At 42.1% G+C, this 18,490-nt stretch overlaps 1 protein-coding gene across 4 annotated transcripts in view; it reads right to left on the reverse strand.

The window, feature by feature from the left end:
* The window catches only part of ROCK2 (Rho associated coiled-coil containing protein kinase 2), a 105,529-nt gene that overhangs the window by 19,228 nt on the left and 67,811 nt on the right, over positions 1-18,490 (reverse strand). For all 4 annotated transcript variants that reach the window (XM_072143590.1, XM_072143592.1, XM_072143593.1 and 1 more), the window contains exons 7-18: positions 17,519-17,657; positions 14,594-14,685; positions 10,323-10,482; positions 8,141-8,204; positions 7,450-7,541; positions 6,588-6,636; positions 5,838-5,973; positions 4,955-5,046; positions 4,626-4,872; positions 4,416-4,522; positions 3,192-3,351; positions 111-271 (exon numbers count right to left, since the gene is read on the reverse strand). In XM_072143590.1, the coding sequence (XP_071999691.1) occupies positions 111-271; positions 3,192-3,351; positions 4,416-4,522; positions 4,626-4,872; positions 4,955-5,046; positions 5,838-5,973; positions 6,588-6,636; positions 7,450-7,541; positions 8,141-8,204; positions 10,323-10,482; positions 14,594-14,685; positions 17,519-17,657 (1,499 nt within the window). The remainder of the gene's footprint in view (positions 1-110; positions 272-3,191; positions 3,352-4,415; positions 4,523-4,625; positions 4,873-4,954; positions 5,047-5,837; positions 5,974-6,587; positions 6,637-7,449; positions 7,542-8,140; positions 8,205-10,322; positions 10,483-14,593; positions 14,686-17,518; positions 17,658-18,490) is intronic.

Here is an 18,490-nt window from a genome sequence, read left to right on the forward strand (position 1 = left end):
TTGCATCGGAGAGCAAGACAAAACCACCCTATTAGAGTACTCTACGTCAATTCTCCATCTTGTACCCTTTCCCACAGCCACATCTTCCAAACACTATCAATGTTCCTTACATCTTCCAGGAGCTTGTCCTTCAGGGTCTCCAGCTCGTTGATCTTCTGCTTGGCCTGTTTGAGGTCACAGTCCAGCATGGAGCACTGCTTCTCCGCCTGCAGCAGGTTGTTCTCCAGTCTCTGCTTGGACAGTCTCTCCTCCTGCAGCTTCCTCTCCATGTCTACAGGGGACATAAAAGCTCAAGGATATCACAGAACTTCTTATACATGAATAAAAATTGTGCTGCACCTCATTTCCTCCCCCCCCTCCCCCACCGTCAATAAAGGAAGATGATGGAAGGTCCCTTCCGTTTTTAGCTTCTCCTTATACTGGAAAGCCCAAACGCAGGTGTGAACTGACACCTGGGGCCTAGAGGGATAAGATCATAAGATTAAAGGAAATCTACCATCAAAATCTATCATGATAAACCAGGGACATTACTCATAGATCCAGGCACCGTGACTGTGGCAATCTTCTTATATTTATTATCCATAGCCTCCTTCTGTCTAAAATCAACTTTTAAATTAAAGCTAATGAGCCCCTCCATGCTGTAGCTTCACAGTCTGTTACACTGTGCAGGGGAGGGTCTTCCCTACTCCCTCTGCCTGCTGTAAGATTACACAGAGCACAGTATAAAAGTCTGTGAAACTGCAGCACCATAGGGGTTCTAGTAACAACCCAAAGCCCTTCAAGCTCATTAGCATAATTTGAAAAGTTGATTTTAGAAGGAAGGAGGACATGAATAACTAAGAAGATTACCGCAGTCACGGTGCCTGGATCTAGGAGTAAGTGTCCCTGGTAATCATGATGGATTTTGATGGTAAAATTCCTTTGAGATAAGAGGCGAATAGCCTAAAGAAATGGGGGGTGGAGAATTGTCTTTTTGTTTTCAAATTAAATTAAGAGCCATAATCGCTCAAGCCTGATGTCAATTATTTGCATAGATTGTAAGCTTTTGGGAGCAGGACCCTCACACTCCTATTGTTTCATCTGACCAGGTTATTAATCTGTAATGTTTATGTACAGCGCTGCGGAATATGATGGCGCTATAAAAATAAAGCTTTATTTATGAGTAAAACTGTGTAAAAACAAAACCCAGCCATCAATGCCAACTTTGCAGATTTTTCCCATCCATAAAAATAAAGTTATAAAAAAGTATTACACGATGAAGACATAAAAATAGCTGCACCCTTTACTGACCAACCCTAATCCTCTATAAACCAGGACCGCTGTGACCCTAAGACTGTCTGCAGTGACAACCTGACCTCTCCCATTATAGGGGGATAGCAGTGACAGGTACAGGAACAGGGCATAAAACACAACACACAGAGATTTAATTACAATTTTCGGTATTTAAAATTGCAATTTAAAACTCGGCAAAAATCTGGAGGGAAAAAAACCCTGAATACCCAGCGGACGGGCGAGTGTATGGCTCTTATTTATAGATGCCAGGCCTGAAGGCTGCAGACTGTGTTTGTTTTGGCTCAGGTATAGTTAGACCTTTGTCTCCTAAATCCAATGTGTGTGGGGTCCAGTCATGGCAGAGACGCCCAGAATAAGCCCTACTATGTGCACCATGTAGGAGGAATCCAGCCCTGACTTCATCTGACCTCTCCCAGTCCCCCGGAGACTAAACCCGAGCTGAGATTCCTGTGGCTGGGCTTTACGTTGACTTGTAATGGCATGCTGTGCGTCACAGCTATGGCATTACAACCATTCCCTCGTATAATACAGGCTTTCAAGGATAACCGCGTAACCCTTACCTGGCCAGATAAAGCATCATTTGGAGCTCAGGCAATATTCATATTGTTAGAGACTTGTTTAAAGGGAGTGCGTCAGGTCCTAAGCTTATTACAGTGCTGGGTACGGTCTACAGCTCCAATGCAGAGCTATGCATGACAGATTTAAAGGGGATTACAGAGGGTGTATTGAAATCAGGTATTGCAGCTACAGATTATATGCTAACTTTTTATATCCTTTATATTATATGCTAACTTTTTATATTCCTTTATATTTGTTACCCCTTTAAATAATAAGTCTGACCACTAGATGTGCTGTACACACGAGTCCTGGTAGCACAATCCTGTTGTGTGTTGATACAATCCTACAGCTAAAGGAAATCTACCATTAAAATCCATCATGATAAACCTGGGGACTCTTACTCATAGATCCAGGCACCGTGACTGTAGTAATCTTCTTATACTTGTTATCAATGCTCTCCTTCCTTTTTAAATCAACTTTTTAAATTATGCTAATGAGAAGGGCTTTAGCTTCAAAGGCTGTTACACTGTCCTCCCTGGCTCCCTCACCACCTCCCTCTGTCTGCTGTAAACAGTGGGAGGGGGGAGTGCTCCTGCACAGTGCAACAGACTTGAAGCTACAGTACAGAGGGATTCTGGTAATGCCCCACAGAGCCCTTCTTCCTCATTAGCATAATTATACAAGTTGATTTTTAGAAGGAAGGAGGCCATGGATAACAAATATAAAGAAAATAACCACAGTCCCAGTGCCTGGATTTTGATGATAGATTTCCTTCAACTTAGTTTCTTTTTTAGCTCTCTGAGTAACCACTCCCCCCCCCCCCCCCCCACACACACACTTTCGTTCGCCTCAATGCACTTCACCCAAGGTTACTAGTTGCCCAGGAACATCAGGTAATGGTGACTGATGGCAATAATAATTTTCACCCCCGAGCTCTGATGGTGGTGTTTTACAACTTTCTTGCATTCTAAAACCCAACAGAAGGATATCACTGTAGGATCTGACTACACAAGGCATGTTTGTAGTCTGTTACCATGGAAGTGCAAAGGGGTGGTTTACTATTTTTAACTATATCTGGGCTGAACCCAGATGAACAGGGTGCTTTCTAGTATAAGGTACTCTTAGTTTTGTATTTAAATTTTTTTGGGTTAGTATGGGTTGGTCATGTTTTCAGGATTTCTTGAGTATTAGTAGTTTTAGGAGTAGTTACAGATGGTTCTTCTGCATCAAGTGCATGAATTTTGTGGACACTCCATTAAGATAAATGGGACAGTTGCAGAAACACTGACAACAAGTACGCCCCATGTTCCTAAACCAGTCATACTCATGGAGAACGTTACCTTTCATGGCTTCAGACTTAGTCTCCTCAATTGACTGATAGATCTTGTTCTTGTCGGCCAGTCGGGCCTTGGTGGCTTTATGTTCGGCTTCTTCTTTCTCCACGCTCTGCTGCAGAGCTTTCAGCTTGTACGTCATGTCGATCTCCAGGTTGTTCTTCTCCTACAATGATATGAATTGGGGAATGTTAGCAGGCAATCAGCCGGCAATGTGAACAAGGTGAAACTCGTATGCAGCCGGTATACTTAGCCAGCTGGAACCAATGATAAATAATGGATCTCAAGCGATCGTTTATAGTCAGAACATTTTGATTAATTTGAAACAGGTTTTTGCAGATTATTGTTGAAGCACCGCTCCAGTCAGTGTCTATTAGTATAGATGAGCATGGGGCCTGGATGTTTCCATCTGCATTATAGACCTGGAGATGGGATGATGTCCCTATGCACAGGTTAGGGGATAAAATTCTTATTAGTGGAGGTTTTACTGTGACAACCCTGATATGCCACAAGAACAGGGGTCCATGGGGTGAATGCGTGGTCTATTGGACTACAGGCGGTCCCCTACTTACAGACGGATGTTGGTTATTTACTGAACTTTTGCCATAGGCTACAATGAGCAGTTATAACAGTTATCACAGGTGTCTACAATTAAGCTTTATTGTTAATCCTGGCTCTTATGACATTCCAACTTTTGTAAAAATCCAATTGTCACAAAGAACAAAAAAAAAAATTTGGCTGGGGTTCATTTCCGACTTACATACAAATTCAACTTAAGAACAAACCTACAGAACCTATCCTGTACGTAACCCGGGGACTGCCTGTACCAGAAACACAGGCACAGGCCATCCCCATCAGTCCCATTGGAAATTAAAGGGGGTTTCCATATTCATGGCAGGGTCTGGGTGAAGAAAACAAACAAAAAAAAACCCTCATTCTCATCTGCAACAGCGTACCCAAATATTCACATGAAGTGAAGTCCCCTGTTCTTGGAGACGACTCATTGGATGAGTCCTGCACCCCCAGTTAAACGCAGACTTAACACCATAAGTATCGAAAGGACACGGTTACCAGGAAGCAGAGTGGGGCAAGTAAATGTCCTTTTTAAACTTATGTCAGCCTTGACCCCCTTAGTAGTTTTCTATGGACATGGCTGCAGCGGAAGGTCAGACCCCCACACAGTTCTCTGGATAAAGAGTTATACCCAATACTCATAGCACAGGTCCTCACCTTCTCCAGGGAGGCCAGTCTCTCCTGTAGATGCCTCTTCTCAGACTCTGCCCGTGTAAGGAGGTCCTTTCCTTTCCTGACATCATCTTCTAATACAGATATCCGGCCTGAGGAGAGTGGAGAACACACATTGGATGGGATTATACATTGTATAACACATGCAATGACTTCTTTGTAGGACATCTGGGACTGTGATCCGGACCTCCATACCTTGAAGGTCAGTAATGATTTCTGAACCCTGCGACCGATCCCTCTTTTCGGACTCCAGTGCTGACTGTAAGTTGATATAGTCCTTCTCCAACTTCAGCTTGGCGTTCTCCAGCATACAAGTCTTGTCCTGGAGCTCTCGGTTATTGGTTTCCAGCTGCTGGATCTGTTTGGACATATCGTTATGATTCTTTCGGAAGCGGGTGGCGGTGTCCGACTCTGTGCGGAGAAGAGCGTTGGCTTCATCCAGCTACGGGAGGAACGTACAACGATAAGATTAAAGACCTGTTAACCACAGGCTGGGGAAGAAAGCGGGTGATGATTTTACTTACTTGTCTTTGGAGCTGGTTCATTTTCTCGTTGGAGATCTGAGAATTTTGGTTTCTTTTTTTCATGTCTTCAAGTTGATCTTTTAGGCTATTCACTGAAGAGCGACACAACGTTATCAGATAATATTACGTACACTAGAATGGTAGCTATTGCTACAAACCACTCCCCTATATACGAATGATCAGCTTGGCAGGTGCATGTGTTATGAATTGGAAGGAGGAGGATACGCCATTGTCAGACACCTTGGTGGTCGATTACCCCCATTACAAGTATAGTTTTGGGATCTTGGCTAAGAAATAGGCTGACAGGTTGTGAAAGTGGGGAATAAAGGAAACTTTTCTAAAAAGAATCGGTCATATAGAAAGTTGGAGGTAGAGTTTCCTCTTCTAAGAGCTGTTTCAAGTCTAATCATGGACCGTGCACTGTCCCGATTTCAGGGACCGACAACAGTGACATATGATACAAAACTTCCCTGCCTTCCCACGGTATTCATGATAACAGTTTGGCGCTGCTGTTCCATGATGTAGAAGGGATTCCTTGTATCATACATCACTGTGATGCTCGGAGTCCAGTCCTGTGCACTGTGGTCAGTCCGTGAAACAGGACAATGCATGGTCCATGACCCATAGATCGACCACACTTTTCTGAAACGGTCATGAAAGTCAGTGTTTTTTTTCTTCCAAAAAACCAACCATATAATGTGTCCTGACTCCCAATACACACAACTGGATAGGTCCTATCTCCCTTAATGAATGGAGCAGCACGTCCAAGATGTTTAGGACTGCTGAAGCTAGCCCAAGTTTTCTATGCTGGGGACAGCTCCTTACAGGGAACTTGTTATAGTAGGAGGCATAATCTGAGTTTGCACAATTTGAGCTCTCAGACCTTCGTTCTCTAGGCTGCGTTTCTTCTCCGCTTCGTTCTCAGCTTTTCTTTGGTACTCGGCAATCTTATGCTGTAGCAGAGCCTTCTCCCGCTCTAGCTGCCGGCTGGTGGACTCCAAGTTCTTCCGCGAATGTATCTATAAAACAAAGAAAACATGACAGTTAAGATTCCTATCCCCTATGCACTCCCTTCCATATAAGCGATGACATGTTACACATGTATTCACATTGTATCTGTGGCGGCATAGAAAAAAAACTGCAGTCTCACTGGTTGTTTAGGAGATCACTGTGGATACAATATGGAATGATAATTGGAATGATTAGATAATAATTGCAAGTTATGGAATCCACCTTCAAAATCCATCATGATAAACCAGGGGACACTTACTCATAGATCCAGGTGCCGTGACTGTGGTAATCTTCTTATATTTGTTACCCATGGCCTCTTTTCTTCTAAAATCTACTTTTATAATGATGCTAATCACCCTCCAGAGCACTTATGACTCATTAGCTGCACTCATTAGACACGCTCCCATACAGTGTAACAGAGTGTGAGGATACAGCAATTTTCGTTCATTAGGATCATTTTAAAAGTTGATTTTAGAAGTAATGAGGCCATGGAAAACAAATATTAAGAGATTACCACAGTCACGGTGCCTGGATCTATGAGTAAGTGTCCCTGGTTTATCGTGATGGATTTTGAGTATCGTGAACGTCTTTGATGTTGAAATCTTTGTCTTAGTGTTATTACCTGTTCATCGAGGTCCTTCATTGTCTTTTCCAGGCGGGAATTTACAGATCTGTAAAAAATAATAAAAACATTTTCTAGGTCGCTACGTGAAATAAATATAGATAGATGTATAGTAGCAGAAAGACCCTGAGGAAGCAAATGTATAATAGACTGTGGAGTTCCAGCAGAGAGGGGCTCTGGTGATCCCAGGAGAGTCTTTTATGCTCATCAGCATAATTTTAAAAGCTGAATTTAGAAGCAAGGAGGGGATGGATAACAAATATAAGACGATTACCACAGTCACGGTGCTGGGATCTATGAGTAAGTGTCCCTGGTTTATCATGATGGATTTTGATGGTAGATTTCCTTTAAGGGGACTAATCAATAAATTTGTCTTATTGAAGACAGGAAAGGCGAAAGAGGGAGGATGAGAGGGATAGCCAATATTCAGGGTAAAGGTTTCATTATAGATTTCACAGTTTTAAACCCCCTTGAAGCCAAATAGACCTTAGCCTTGGAGACATGAACCATTTAATGGGTTTCCCTTTTCCAGAAGTGATTATTTTGTAAAAAAAAATAATAAAAAGTGTCATATGACACTTATGTTTTGGTGAAAAATGTTGCACTTTATATCTGGGTGATGTTTTGGCTTCTACATTGTAGAAACGAGATTCATATATATATATTTAATATAGGTATAGGTTTTTCTTTTAAAACAGTGCCACACCTGCCCACAGGTCAGATGTGGTACTGCATTATGGTGTCCAGATAGGGAAACATTCACATAGACGAGAACCCAAGTCAGTCATAGTGGCAGCAGGTAATAAAACATCTGTCTGTAAGCCAAATGAAGAAAGACTAATAATAGGGAGCACTGGGTCACCTGTATTTGTGCTCGACTTCTTCTCGGGTTTGGAGCTCGATTTGCAGTTTTTCTTGCAGCTTCTGAATAGCTTTCTGATGTTCTGCAGACTCCTACACAGCGAGAAGAACAAATCATGTCACACACAAGACAAAGCTCTGAGGATAAGAGCGCAGATCCTCACTGATATTAAAAATCAGCAAATGCAATGATAAAGTTAAAGGGGTTGTCCACTTTAAGCAACATTCCAGCAAATAATTGATATTGTGTGTGTAACATTGTGTAACATTTTCCATTACATTTTCTGTATCAATTCCTCACTGTTTTCTAGATCTCTGCTTGCTGTCCTGCTATAGAAAGAATTGATTACCATATACTCAAGTATAAGCCGACCCCAGTATAAGCCGAGGTCCCTAATTTTACCACAAAAACCTGGTAAAACCTATATTTTTTTTAGGTTTTGGGTTTTCAGCACATTTTTTGTGCTGAAAAACTAGGCTTATACTCAAGTATATATGGATGGAAAATCTGTCACCGACTTCTGCGTGACATCAGATGATCATGGACAGATTTCTATCCACGGATAGTGAGGGTGCGCTCACACGTGCCACTAGTGCTTTGTTTACAAACGCAAGGGGTGGTCCCTGTCCCGATCGCATATGCGTTTCCAGTGAAACACATGAGAACAGTAACCAATTGCATGCGTACTTACCTCTTTCGTTAGCTTTATGGATGAGTTCTGTTCCTCGCGGCCCTTAGACGGGTCGCTCAACAATCTGCAAAAAGTTTCAAGAAAGACAAAAATGGAAAAACATGAGGAAAGGAGACAGAAGACATGGACTGTTCTTACTCATAAAAATACTTGGCCAGAGGGTCACGTATCTAAACAGTTTACAGAGTCCGGATCACTGATGAGGAGGTGGTTTGGTAAACATTTGGGTCACAGGATGATCTGATGTAGCCTCGGGGGCGAGAGACACATGTGGAGAGAGGGGCTGGTTTAATGCCTTGTATCAGGAGAGAATAAACTAACGATTCCCAGAATGCACTGCACAAGGATTTGATCTCCTTCATCTATATAGATGTATAAAATACCATGGGGGCTCTTCCCTTAAATGGAAACCCATTAGTAGAACCTATATGCATATACTTTATTAGTGATCACTATCTGGCAGCTCATCTACTTACTGCATCAGCCCTCTGTGATATCAGGGACAACCAAACCACCAGCATGATACCATACACATAAGGGTTAAAGGGAACCCGTCACCAAGTTTTATTCCACTAAATTATCAGCACCACGAGGCAGGGGATGAAAAGTCCATTTTAGAATCTCCTCTTTTATGTGAAATCTCACACATTTACCTGTAAAATCAGGGCAATATGACTCGCCTTACCTCATTTTCACATGAGATGAGTCAAGTTTAGTGGTTGCAGGGGGAACACCATTTTAGACCCCTCAATCTTCTGTTCTATAGCACCTAAAAACATGCAGCTGGTGTCATATTAAAGATAAGGATTATGGCTTTGTGAGCTACAGAACCAGAGATTGAGACAGCTAAAGACATAGTTGGAAGTTGCTGATAAATTATTGGCGGGAACAAGATCTTTAACTGCATGAATGTCCATAGCCTCTGTAAGACGAGATTCTTATCTTTAATATTACACAAGTATGTTTGTAGGTGCTATAGAACAGAAGATAGCGTCTTGTGAAGTGACACTACCCCTGATCTTAACTCATCTCATGTGAGGGGAGAAGTGTCATATTTTCCAGGCTTTGGGGGAGATTTTTTTTTATCGGCAAACGGGCGAGTTTTCACATAAGAGGGAATTTAGAAAGGACATTTTATACTCTACCTTTAGTATTTTAGTGGCGTAAAACCTGGTGACAGGTTCTCTTCAAGGCTCCCAGGCCGACTAACAACAATATGAATCAACACTGTAGTAATTCAGTTTGGAATCTATGGATCTGTCTTTTGTTTGTATGAACCCTATTGACTTGGATGCACATACATTGGAGAGGCGAGTAGTACCGCCCGGGACATAGGGAAATCCATACATTAACAAAGACTAGAAGCAGTGTGTAAAATACTAAGTACAACCTTGTTTCTTCCATATGAAATAAGAGGGTAAATAACAGCCATTTATTAATTGATCCCCAGTAAGTGTGACCACTTCTATATAAGCAGAAGTTTCGTCAGTATCCCGGTCTGGAGCATTCAGGTGAGTTATAACACAATGCTGAGGAGGAAAGACATCAGGAATGATTTCAGAAAACCAATTGTGGTTGACTAAGGGCCACAAGTTTCTCTCTCCCAATATGATCCAAACAGTTGAACCATAAAACTTAAAGAGGGGCACTTGGTGATGTGATATCCCATACTACAATGAGAGCAGTAATGTCACATTCCCAATACAATTTTACCCTCCCTTGTAGGGATCCGTCAGAGGATTCTCGAAGTGTTCTTACACTTCTTACAGAGGCTAAGGATGTATCCCACCTGAAAGTAGGAGGAGTGAACATCGGCAACAGCAAGTGATTGGCTGCTGCAAATGACATCACTGGAAACCTCCCAAAGCATATGTTCAGCGGAGGCTGGGAACAGGTGCAGTACTTTGCATCTGTCCTTCGTTGCTTCTAGTGGCCTCCGCTGACAGTATATGTTGCTCAGCAGTGGGGAAGCAGGAGGGAAAATATAGCTTTCCCGTAGTATGTGGCATATGCTGAACAGACTTCTCTACATTTTTAGAGTACCTTATACTACACAAGAAAGCGATAAACAACAGTATCATGATCATGAACTGCTTAGGAGACTGGATTACAGAGACCTCTAAGAGACAATCATCAGCATGCAAATGTGCGGAAAGCGAGTCAAACACATCAATGCACATACAGGTTTTCCCGGTAGTAGGTAAATCCAATGAACGGCAGCTGGTTCCCTGCAAAAGCTTTTGGGATAGGAAATGTCTCCACGTTGCCTTTATCATCTTCAATGTCGTCAAAATTGCTGCTGTCAATGTCACTGCTCAGCTCAGGGACCACCGGGGCAGCCGCTATAGGGGGGGACACAAACATGTGTGACACATAAGCAGTTATAAGACCAATAACACATGTCCTATACAGGATAACCAACCAATGCAAGACCAATTATAGGTGCTTTCCCCTAAAAGTAAAGAAAACTCCAAGAAAAAAAAAATCATTCAAGCATTTATAACTCTTTTGTAGTTGACAAAATTAATCAAAGAGAAAGTTATGTGTATTTAAAAAAAATCATGTTACATATAGCAGGAGGAGCTGAGCACATTGTTTGTAGTATCCTCTCAGTTAACAGCATGTTATAGAGCAGGAGGAGTAAAGCACATTGTACACAGTGTCCTCTCAGCAAGCAACATGTTATGGAGCAGGAGGAGCTGAACACATTGTATGTAGGTAGTGTCTTCTCAGCTAGCAGCTTGTTATAGAGCAGGAGGAGCTAAGCACATTGTACATAGTGTCCTATACGCAGGCAACATGTTATAGAGCAGGAGGAGCTGAACACATTGTATGTAGGCAGTGTCTTCTCAGCTAGCAGCATGTTATAGAGTAGGAGGAGCAAAGCACATTGTCCATAGTGTCCTCTCAGCAAGCAACATGTTATGGAGCAGGAGGAGCTGAACACATTGTATGTAGGTAGTGTCTTCTCAGCTAGCAGCTTGTTATAGAGCAGGAGGAGCTAAGCACATTGTACATAGTGTCCTATACGCAGGCAACATGTTATAGAGCAGGAGGAGCTGAACACATTGTATGTAGGCAGTGTCTTCTCAGCTAGCAGCATGTTATAGAGTAGGAGGAGCAAAGCACATTGTCCATAGTGTCCTCTCAGCAAGCAACATGTTATGGAGCAGGAGGAGCTGAACACATTGTATGTAGGTAGTGTCTTCTCAGCTAGCAGCTTGTTATAGAGCAGGAGGAGCTAAGCACATTGTACATAGTGTCCTATACGCAGGCAACATGTTATAGAGCAGGAGGAGCTGAACACATTGTATGTAGGCAGTGTCTTCTCAGCTAGCAGCATGTTATAGAGTAGGAGGAGCAAAGCACATTGTCCATAGTGTCCTCTCAGCAAGCAACATGTTATGGAGCAGGAGGAGCTGAACACATTGTATGTAGGTAGTGTCTTCTCAGCTAGCAGCTTGTTATAGAGCAGGAGGAGCTAAGCACATTGTACATAGTGTCCTATACGCAGGCAACATGTTATAGAGCAGGAGGAGCTGAACACATTGTATGTAGGCAGTGTCTTCTCAGCTAGCAGCATGTTATAGAGTAGGAGGAGCAAAGCACATTGTCCATAGTGTCCTCTCAGCAAGCAACATGTTATGGAGCAGGAGGAGCTGAACACATTGTATGTAGGTAGTGTCTTCTCAGCTAGCAGCTTGTTATAGAGCAGGAGGAGCTAAGCACATTGTACATAGTGTCCTATACGCAGGCAACATGTTATAGAGCAGGAGGAGCTGAACACATTGTATGTAGGCAGTGTCTTCTCAGCTAGCAGCATGTTATAGAGTAGGAGGAGCAAAGCACATTGTCCATAGTGTCCTCTCAGCAAGCAACATGTTATGGAGCAGGAGGAGCTGAACACATTGTATGTAGGTAGTGTCTTCTCAGCTAGCAGCTTGTTATAGAGCAGGAGGAGCTAAGCACATTGTACATAGTGTCCTATACGCAGGCAACATGTTATAGAGCAGGAGGAGCTGAACACATTGTACTTTGTGTCCTCTAAGCTGGCAGCATGTTATAGAGCAAGAGGAACTGAGAACATTGTATGTGCTCTATCTGCAGGCAGTATCTTATAGAGCAGGAGGCGCTAAGAAGATTGTGCATAGTGTCCTATATCAAGGCAGCATGTTATAGTGCAGGAGAAGCTGTACAGATTGTACATAATATCTTACCTGCAGGGAGCAGGATATAGAGCAGGAGAAGCTGAGCATATTCTACCTAGTGTCCTTTCTGCAGGCAGTAAGTCATAGAGCAGGAGGAGCTGAGCAGTATACACACATACATACCATATATACTGGGTCCTATAATAATTTCAGTGCAGGTGAAGCAGCGCTCGGCACACGCACTTCCTTACATATAGTCTATGAATCAGGGCACACAAGTCTGCCTCACACAGGTGGCACATAGTGGGCGCTTTGTATAACCCTTTAAATGTCCATGATGCCTAACAAGCTCCTCATTCATTAGAGAAGTCAGACAACTCCTCGCCAGGGTGAAGATCAACAAGACGCAAAACACAAACATACCAGGAAATGGTTATATACCCGACGTGCTGTATATGTACACACACACAGACTGGGCCGGATGAAGCGGAGACGACTATGTCACGGGATGAGGTGCTAATGATGTGACATAGGATCAGGAGGCAAACATATCTTTGGTCTGAGGTAACACCTTACTCCATGATAGGTATATACACACAATAACGTGAATAACATTGTATCACACAACATTCCGTCATCAAAATCTGGGAATTCTAGAGATAACCGGCAGCACATAGCCACCTTTTTTCTATTAGTAGCCAAAATCTGCAGGGTTTTTGTTTATCTTTTAAAAGAGGTTTCCCAGCGGGAGCAGTTTATATACAGATGAATGCCACAGCTGCTGCAGCGCATCATTACACACAAATAACTTACGCAAATAACCAAGAATCATTACATAAAACTGAATGCAACTACTGTCATTGGGCTATGTTCCAATATAGTCCAGCCGGATTCTTCAAAACATACAGAAAATATATAACGTAACTTACAACACACATCTGCAATATCATATACAAGTCATACCCAACTATTACATCATACATTATGCACACCTATATTATCCATAAACACTCATCTGTATCATATACAACTACCTAAATCAGTGACTACACACATCTGCGTGATCATATACAACCAGACATCTGCGTGATCATATACAACCAGACATCTGCGTGATCATATACAACCAGACATCTGCGTGATCATATACAACCAGACATCTGCGTGATCATATACAACCAGACATCTGCGTGATCATATACAACCAGACATCTGCGTGATCATATACAACCACACATCTGCGTGATCATATACAACCACACATCTGCGTGATCATATACAACCACACATCTGCGTGATCATATACAACCACACATCTGCGTGATCATATACAACCACACATCTGCGTGATCATATACAACCACACATCTGCGTGATCATATACAACCACACATCTGCGTGATCATATACAACCACACATCTGCGTGATCATATACAACCACACATCTGTGTGATCATATACAACCACACATCTGTGTGATCATATACAACCACACATCTTCGTGATCATATACAACTAGACATCTTCATGATCATATACAACCAGACATCTACATGATCATATACAACCAGACATCTATATGATCATATACAACCAGACATCTATATGATCATATACAACCACACATCTTTATCATCTTATACAACCACAAATCTACCTGATCATATACAGCCACACATCTACCTGATCATATACAGCCACACATCTACCTGATCATATACAACCAGACATCTACCTGATCATATACAGCCACACATCTACATGATCATATACAGCCACACATCTACATGATCATATACAACTAGACATCTACCTGATCATATACAGCCACACATCTACATGATCATATACAGCCACACATCTACCTGATCATATACAACCAGACATCTATATGATCATATACAACCACACATCTATATGATCATATACAACCAGACATCTACATGATCATATACAACCAGAGATCTATATCAGCATACATAACATAACACATTTATAACCCTGTACAAAACAAAACACACATCTAACATTATATATAACCACATATATCTATAAAATCATATATCACCACACATCTATATCATAAAATACTACAACTATACTAAACATAACACATATCTATAACATATATAAAGGAATCTATAGCATGATACGTAAACTAACACACATCTATCATAACCATATCATATATAAAAGGGACATCTATCACACACACACCTATAACATCACACTTCTATAAGCCCTTACACAAGTAACATAACACAAACAGTTCACAGAAATATACACTGTATATCCAGTACTCACTTTCTCGTATGTTGTCCCACGTCCACTGGTCGTTCCTAAAAAACGAGTGCTGCTTAATTTCCTCTATACCATTCCGCCCAAGTCGTACCTCCCTATACATAGCAGAAGAAGCACAAGTTACATCAGGAAAACCTTCAGCTGTCCGTGTTATGAATGCACCATAAAACTAAAGGGTTAATTCCGCCTCTCAGGTCCTGCAGCGTCCTGGTCCCCACGGCCAGTCCATAAGAGTGGCTTCTGTGGTTCTAACTATGTGTCTAATATCTCCCGGCAAGGAGAGGCGACGGTAATTTTTTCTCTCCGCTCTTAAGACGCCACGTGTGGAATGAAGCAGTTTTCCATTCTGATTCGAGGGGAAGTTCAGTAAACACGGGCCAGAGTCTTAAATTGAGAAAAGGATCCTTTGAAAGGCGACTGCCAAGTGCTACGGCAAAGGATGTATACGAGGGGCTGAGGACAGCCGCGCCAATACGCCTTAACCCCTTCCACAGCCATCGCACAATTCTGCCAGTGATATAAAGGGACACACAGTGCAAGGAATTATCTGCTATTACCGACTACTGTACAGGGGGATCGAATTATAGGACCCCGCCAAATCTAAATATTTGGACTGGCCGCTAAAACTTTCAGTGCGAGGAGAAGAACAGGACCTTCAGTTATCTAAGAGGCACGAGGTGTGCGAGTGTGTGCCTCTGGTTTCCACGTAATACTCACTGGGGACAAATAATCCATACATGCAGTTCCATCTCTAATCTCCGGAGATTAAATTGCATTTTTTAACCGCTTTCATCCTAAAATTTACTGTGTCCGATGGCTCAAATGCCAACACTGAATGAAAAGGTGTGCAGAGATGACTAAGGCTCTGAATCAACCCTTTAAGGCGCATTATAAAAACAGAATTTAAAGTGAAACCGTCACCACAATTTTTAACTGGTGACAGGTTCCATGCGGATTTAAAAAATGCCTTTGTTGGCATTCTGAATCATTTCAGTGCTTTATAAAAGTTTATTTCACATTACCGGGCCCCTCCCAGCGGCGGGTGGTTGAGTCCCAGGGCAGCTGCAGCACCCGGTGTCTCAATCTTCTTATGCATTCAGCTGTCCTACACTAACACATTTCCAGGAGTAATAACAGATGAACATCTCAATGCAGAGTTCTATAGAGAGATGTTCAAAGGGAACGGATGTGCTTAAGAGACAGGAGTTTTTGAGGTCCTTATGTTATCCGTTTTTTTACCTTTTTTGCGGATGGCATACCGACTCATTGATTCCTATGGGTTTGTTCACAGTGATTTTTTATTTTTTCACGGAGGTGCAGAAAGTGAGGACAAAATGCAGCATGCAGTATTTTTGTCTCACATGCGGTCCAAGGACCTCCAAAAAAGTCAACGGAGCCGCAAAAAAAAAAGATCAGGGATGACATCCATATGCAGTCCGTTCTGTCTCAGAATATACATTAGAGAGACAGTTTTTTTTTTTGCGGATAGGAAAAGAACGGATCACACACTGATGTGAAAAAACAGACGCGGATACATTACAGAGTGAACACACACATCCTCCTTTTTGTGGACACGTCCGTCTGAAGAAACCCTAAAGGGAACAGTATTTCACATTTTTACTTAATGACAGGTTCCCATAACCGTTTAAATACCAATTCCTAATCTGGTTTTATAATTATCATTACTGGCTCCACCCACTATATAAAAGTGTGCCTGGCTACGGTACAGCAAACTGGTGAGTCCCTGGCATTGTCATCATCATTATCTTCTCACAGCTCTCTATTCCCCCCCCCCCCCCCCCGCCCATGAGATTTTCTTGCATCACATCGGCTGGAGGGAGAGCTGTGGGGAGAGAACGATGACGACAACATTTTCTGGCAGGTAAACTTTTAACTACTTTTAAAAGTGAGCAGAACCGTAAATATTAAATTATAAAATCAGATTAGGATTTCATATTAAAAAGTCTATGGGAACCTGTCATTAGGTGGAAATGTGAAATGCTGATGACACATTCCTTTTATTAAAAAAAAAAAAAAAAAACACTGCATAAGCAGATCTTCTTAAAGACCAAGGGGGACATTTATCAGAAGTGTCAGAGCAGAGCTGTTCTAGTTGCCCATGGCAGCCAATCAGATCTCAGCTTTAAATTTATACACAGCTGTTTATAAAATTAAAGCTAAACTCTGATTGGTTTCCATGGGCAACTACAACAGTTTTACCTCAGAAACTTGATGATAAATCTCCCCCCAAGTTTGTGTTTCGTGGTGCTCCCCCAGCTGTTTGGCATACGGTCCAAGTTTTAGACCACCAATCACATACTGAGGATCTATCCTAAAGATATATCACAAATATCAAAATTAGTTGTGGAGCTGGAATGCCCCTTTAAGCACCTTCGTAATATAGTCTTTAAAAGAGATACTGCACTTTACTTCAGAAGACAAAATCAGTAGGGCAAATTACAGGTTTGAAGCACACTTCTAGGTGCTAGAATGGAGTCTAGGTGTAAGTCCAGCAAGGATCTCAAGGTATTGGACCCATAGACAACCCAGACTCAGAAAAGCAGTGCACTTCTATTAAAAGGCAAGAATCTTGCAGGTATGCCTTAAAGGAGTTTTCATACCAAACAACTTAGGCCCTATCCTTGGGATAGGGCCTTACTTGCAGATCAATGAGATCATGAGAACAGGGGGGGGGGAGGGGGTTTCCAACGGGGCCCGAGGTACCTCCGTCTGATCCCTCTTCGCTCCCCAAAATGACTGGAACAGACAGCTGTACATATCTGTTCTGCTCTATTCATCGCTATGGAGCCGAACGAGATTGCCGAGCGTGTTTAGTGCGCCGAACTTGTGGGAAACCCCCTTTAAGATTCCGATAACACAGCAGAGAGGAACATTTCCAGCTGCTGAATCCCTTTTTCATCCACTTACCTGTCTGTTAAGAAGGCACAGATGAGGTTCTTGGCATGGTTAGAAATTTCCACATCTTCAGGAAAGTTTAAGGAATTCTTGTGATCCATAATTTTACTATAAGTGCCAACCAGGGAGTCCGCATAAAATGGAGTGTCCCCTTGAAATGAGAAAAAGAAGTGAAACAATGAAATAAAAAAGAAAATATTTTTGAGTGCATTTGTACTAAACTCAAAAAACATTTAAAAAAAAAGTTTGGAGCTGCTACTGAGGAAGCCGAGTCACAACCAAAATGGCTGCCTCTGTGGCTTTCCAAAAGAAAAAAATTATTTCGGTATTCTAGTTTCAAAACCTCCCCTAAAAAACATAATCTATAGGTAGCATGTTGTAGAGAAATAATAAATGCTTATTATGTCAGTCCATTATGCCATTTCTGAGAAGTTCCCAGTTTAATCCGTATGCTAATTAGGCATTTGGTGCACCAAAGCATGTCCTCAGTACCTAGAGCGATGCTATTCTCGCCTGCACCACTAATCTCTCTATAAGCAGGATAATACTCCTGTGAAAAGCATTGGGCGGCACTGGAAGAAGAGGGAAGTCCCTTATGCAGGAACAGCAGTACTTCGGGTGCATCGGGTGCAGTGACCGACTCATTAGCATACAGATTAAAGTAGGAATAACTCAGAAACATCATAGTGGACAAAAATAATAAAGGTTTGTTGGAAATCGCAGTGTAATTCTCTACAACACACTGCCAGCAGATTAGAACGCTTGACAGAGGTGGTAGAATCCCTTTAAGCATCACGTGTTCCAGAGCTCTTCTACCTTTTGTAACTGCATAGTAAGTGGTGCCTTTAGTCAGCTACAGGTATCTATAATGTGTTCAAACCCTATTAGGTGATCTACATCTATTAAAAGGGGTGCTACAACTCGACTAAGTGATGTCATAGTACCAATTGATGTATGGAGGCCTAATTGCTAGGACCACCAATG

This window comes from Engystomops pustulosus, chromosome 3 (genome assembly GCF_040894005.1).
Source record: "Engystomops pustulosus chromosome 3, aEngPut4.maternal, whole genome shotgun sequence".
Classification (NCBI taxonomy): Eukaryota; Metazoa; Chordata; class Amphibia; order Anura; family Leptodactylidae; genus Engystomops; species Engystomops pustulosus.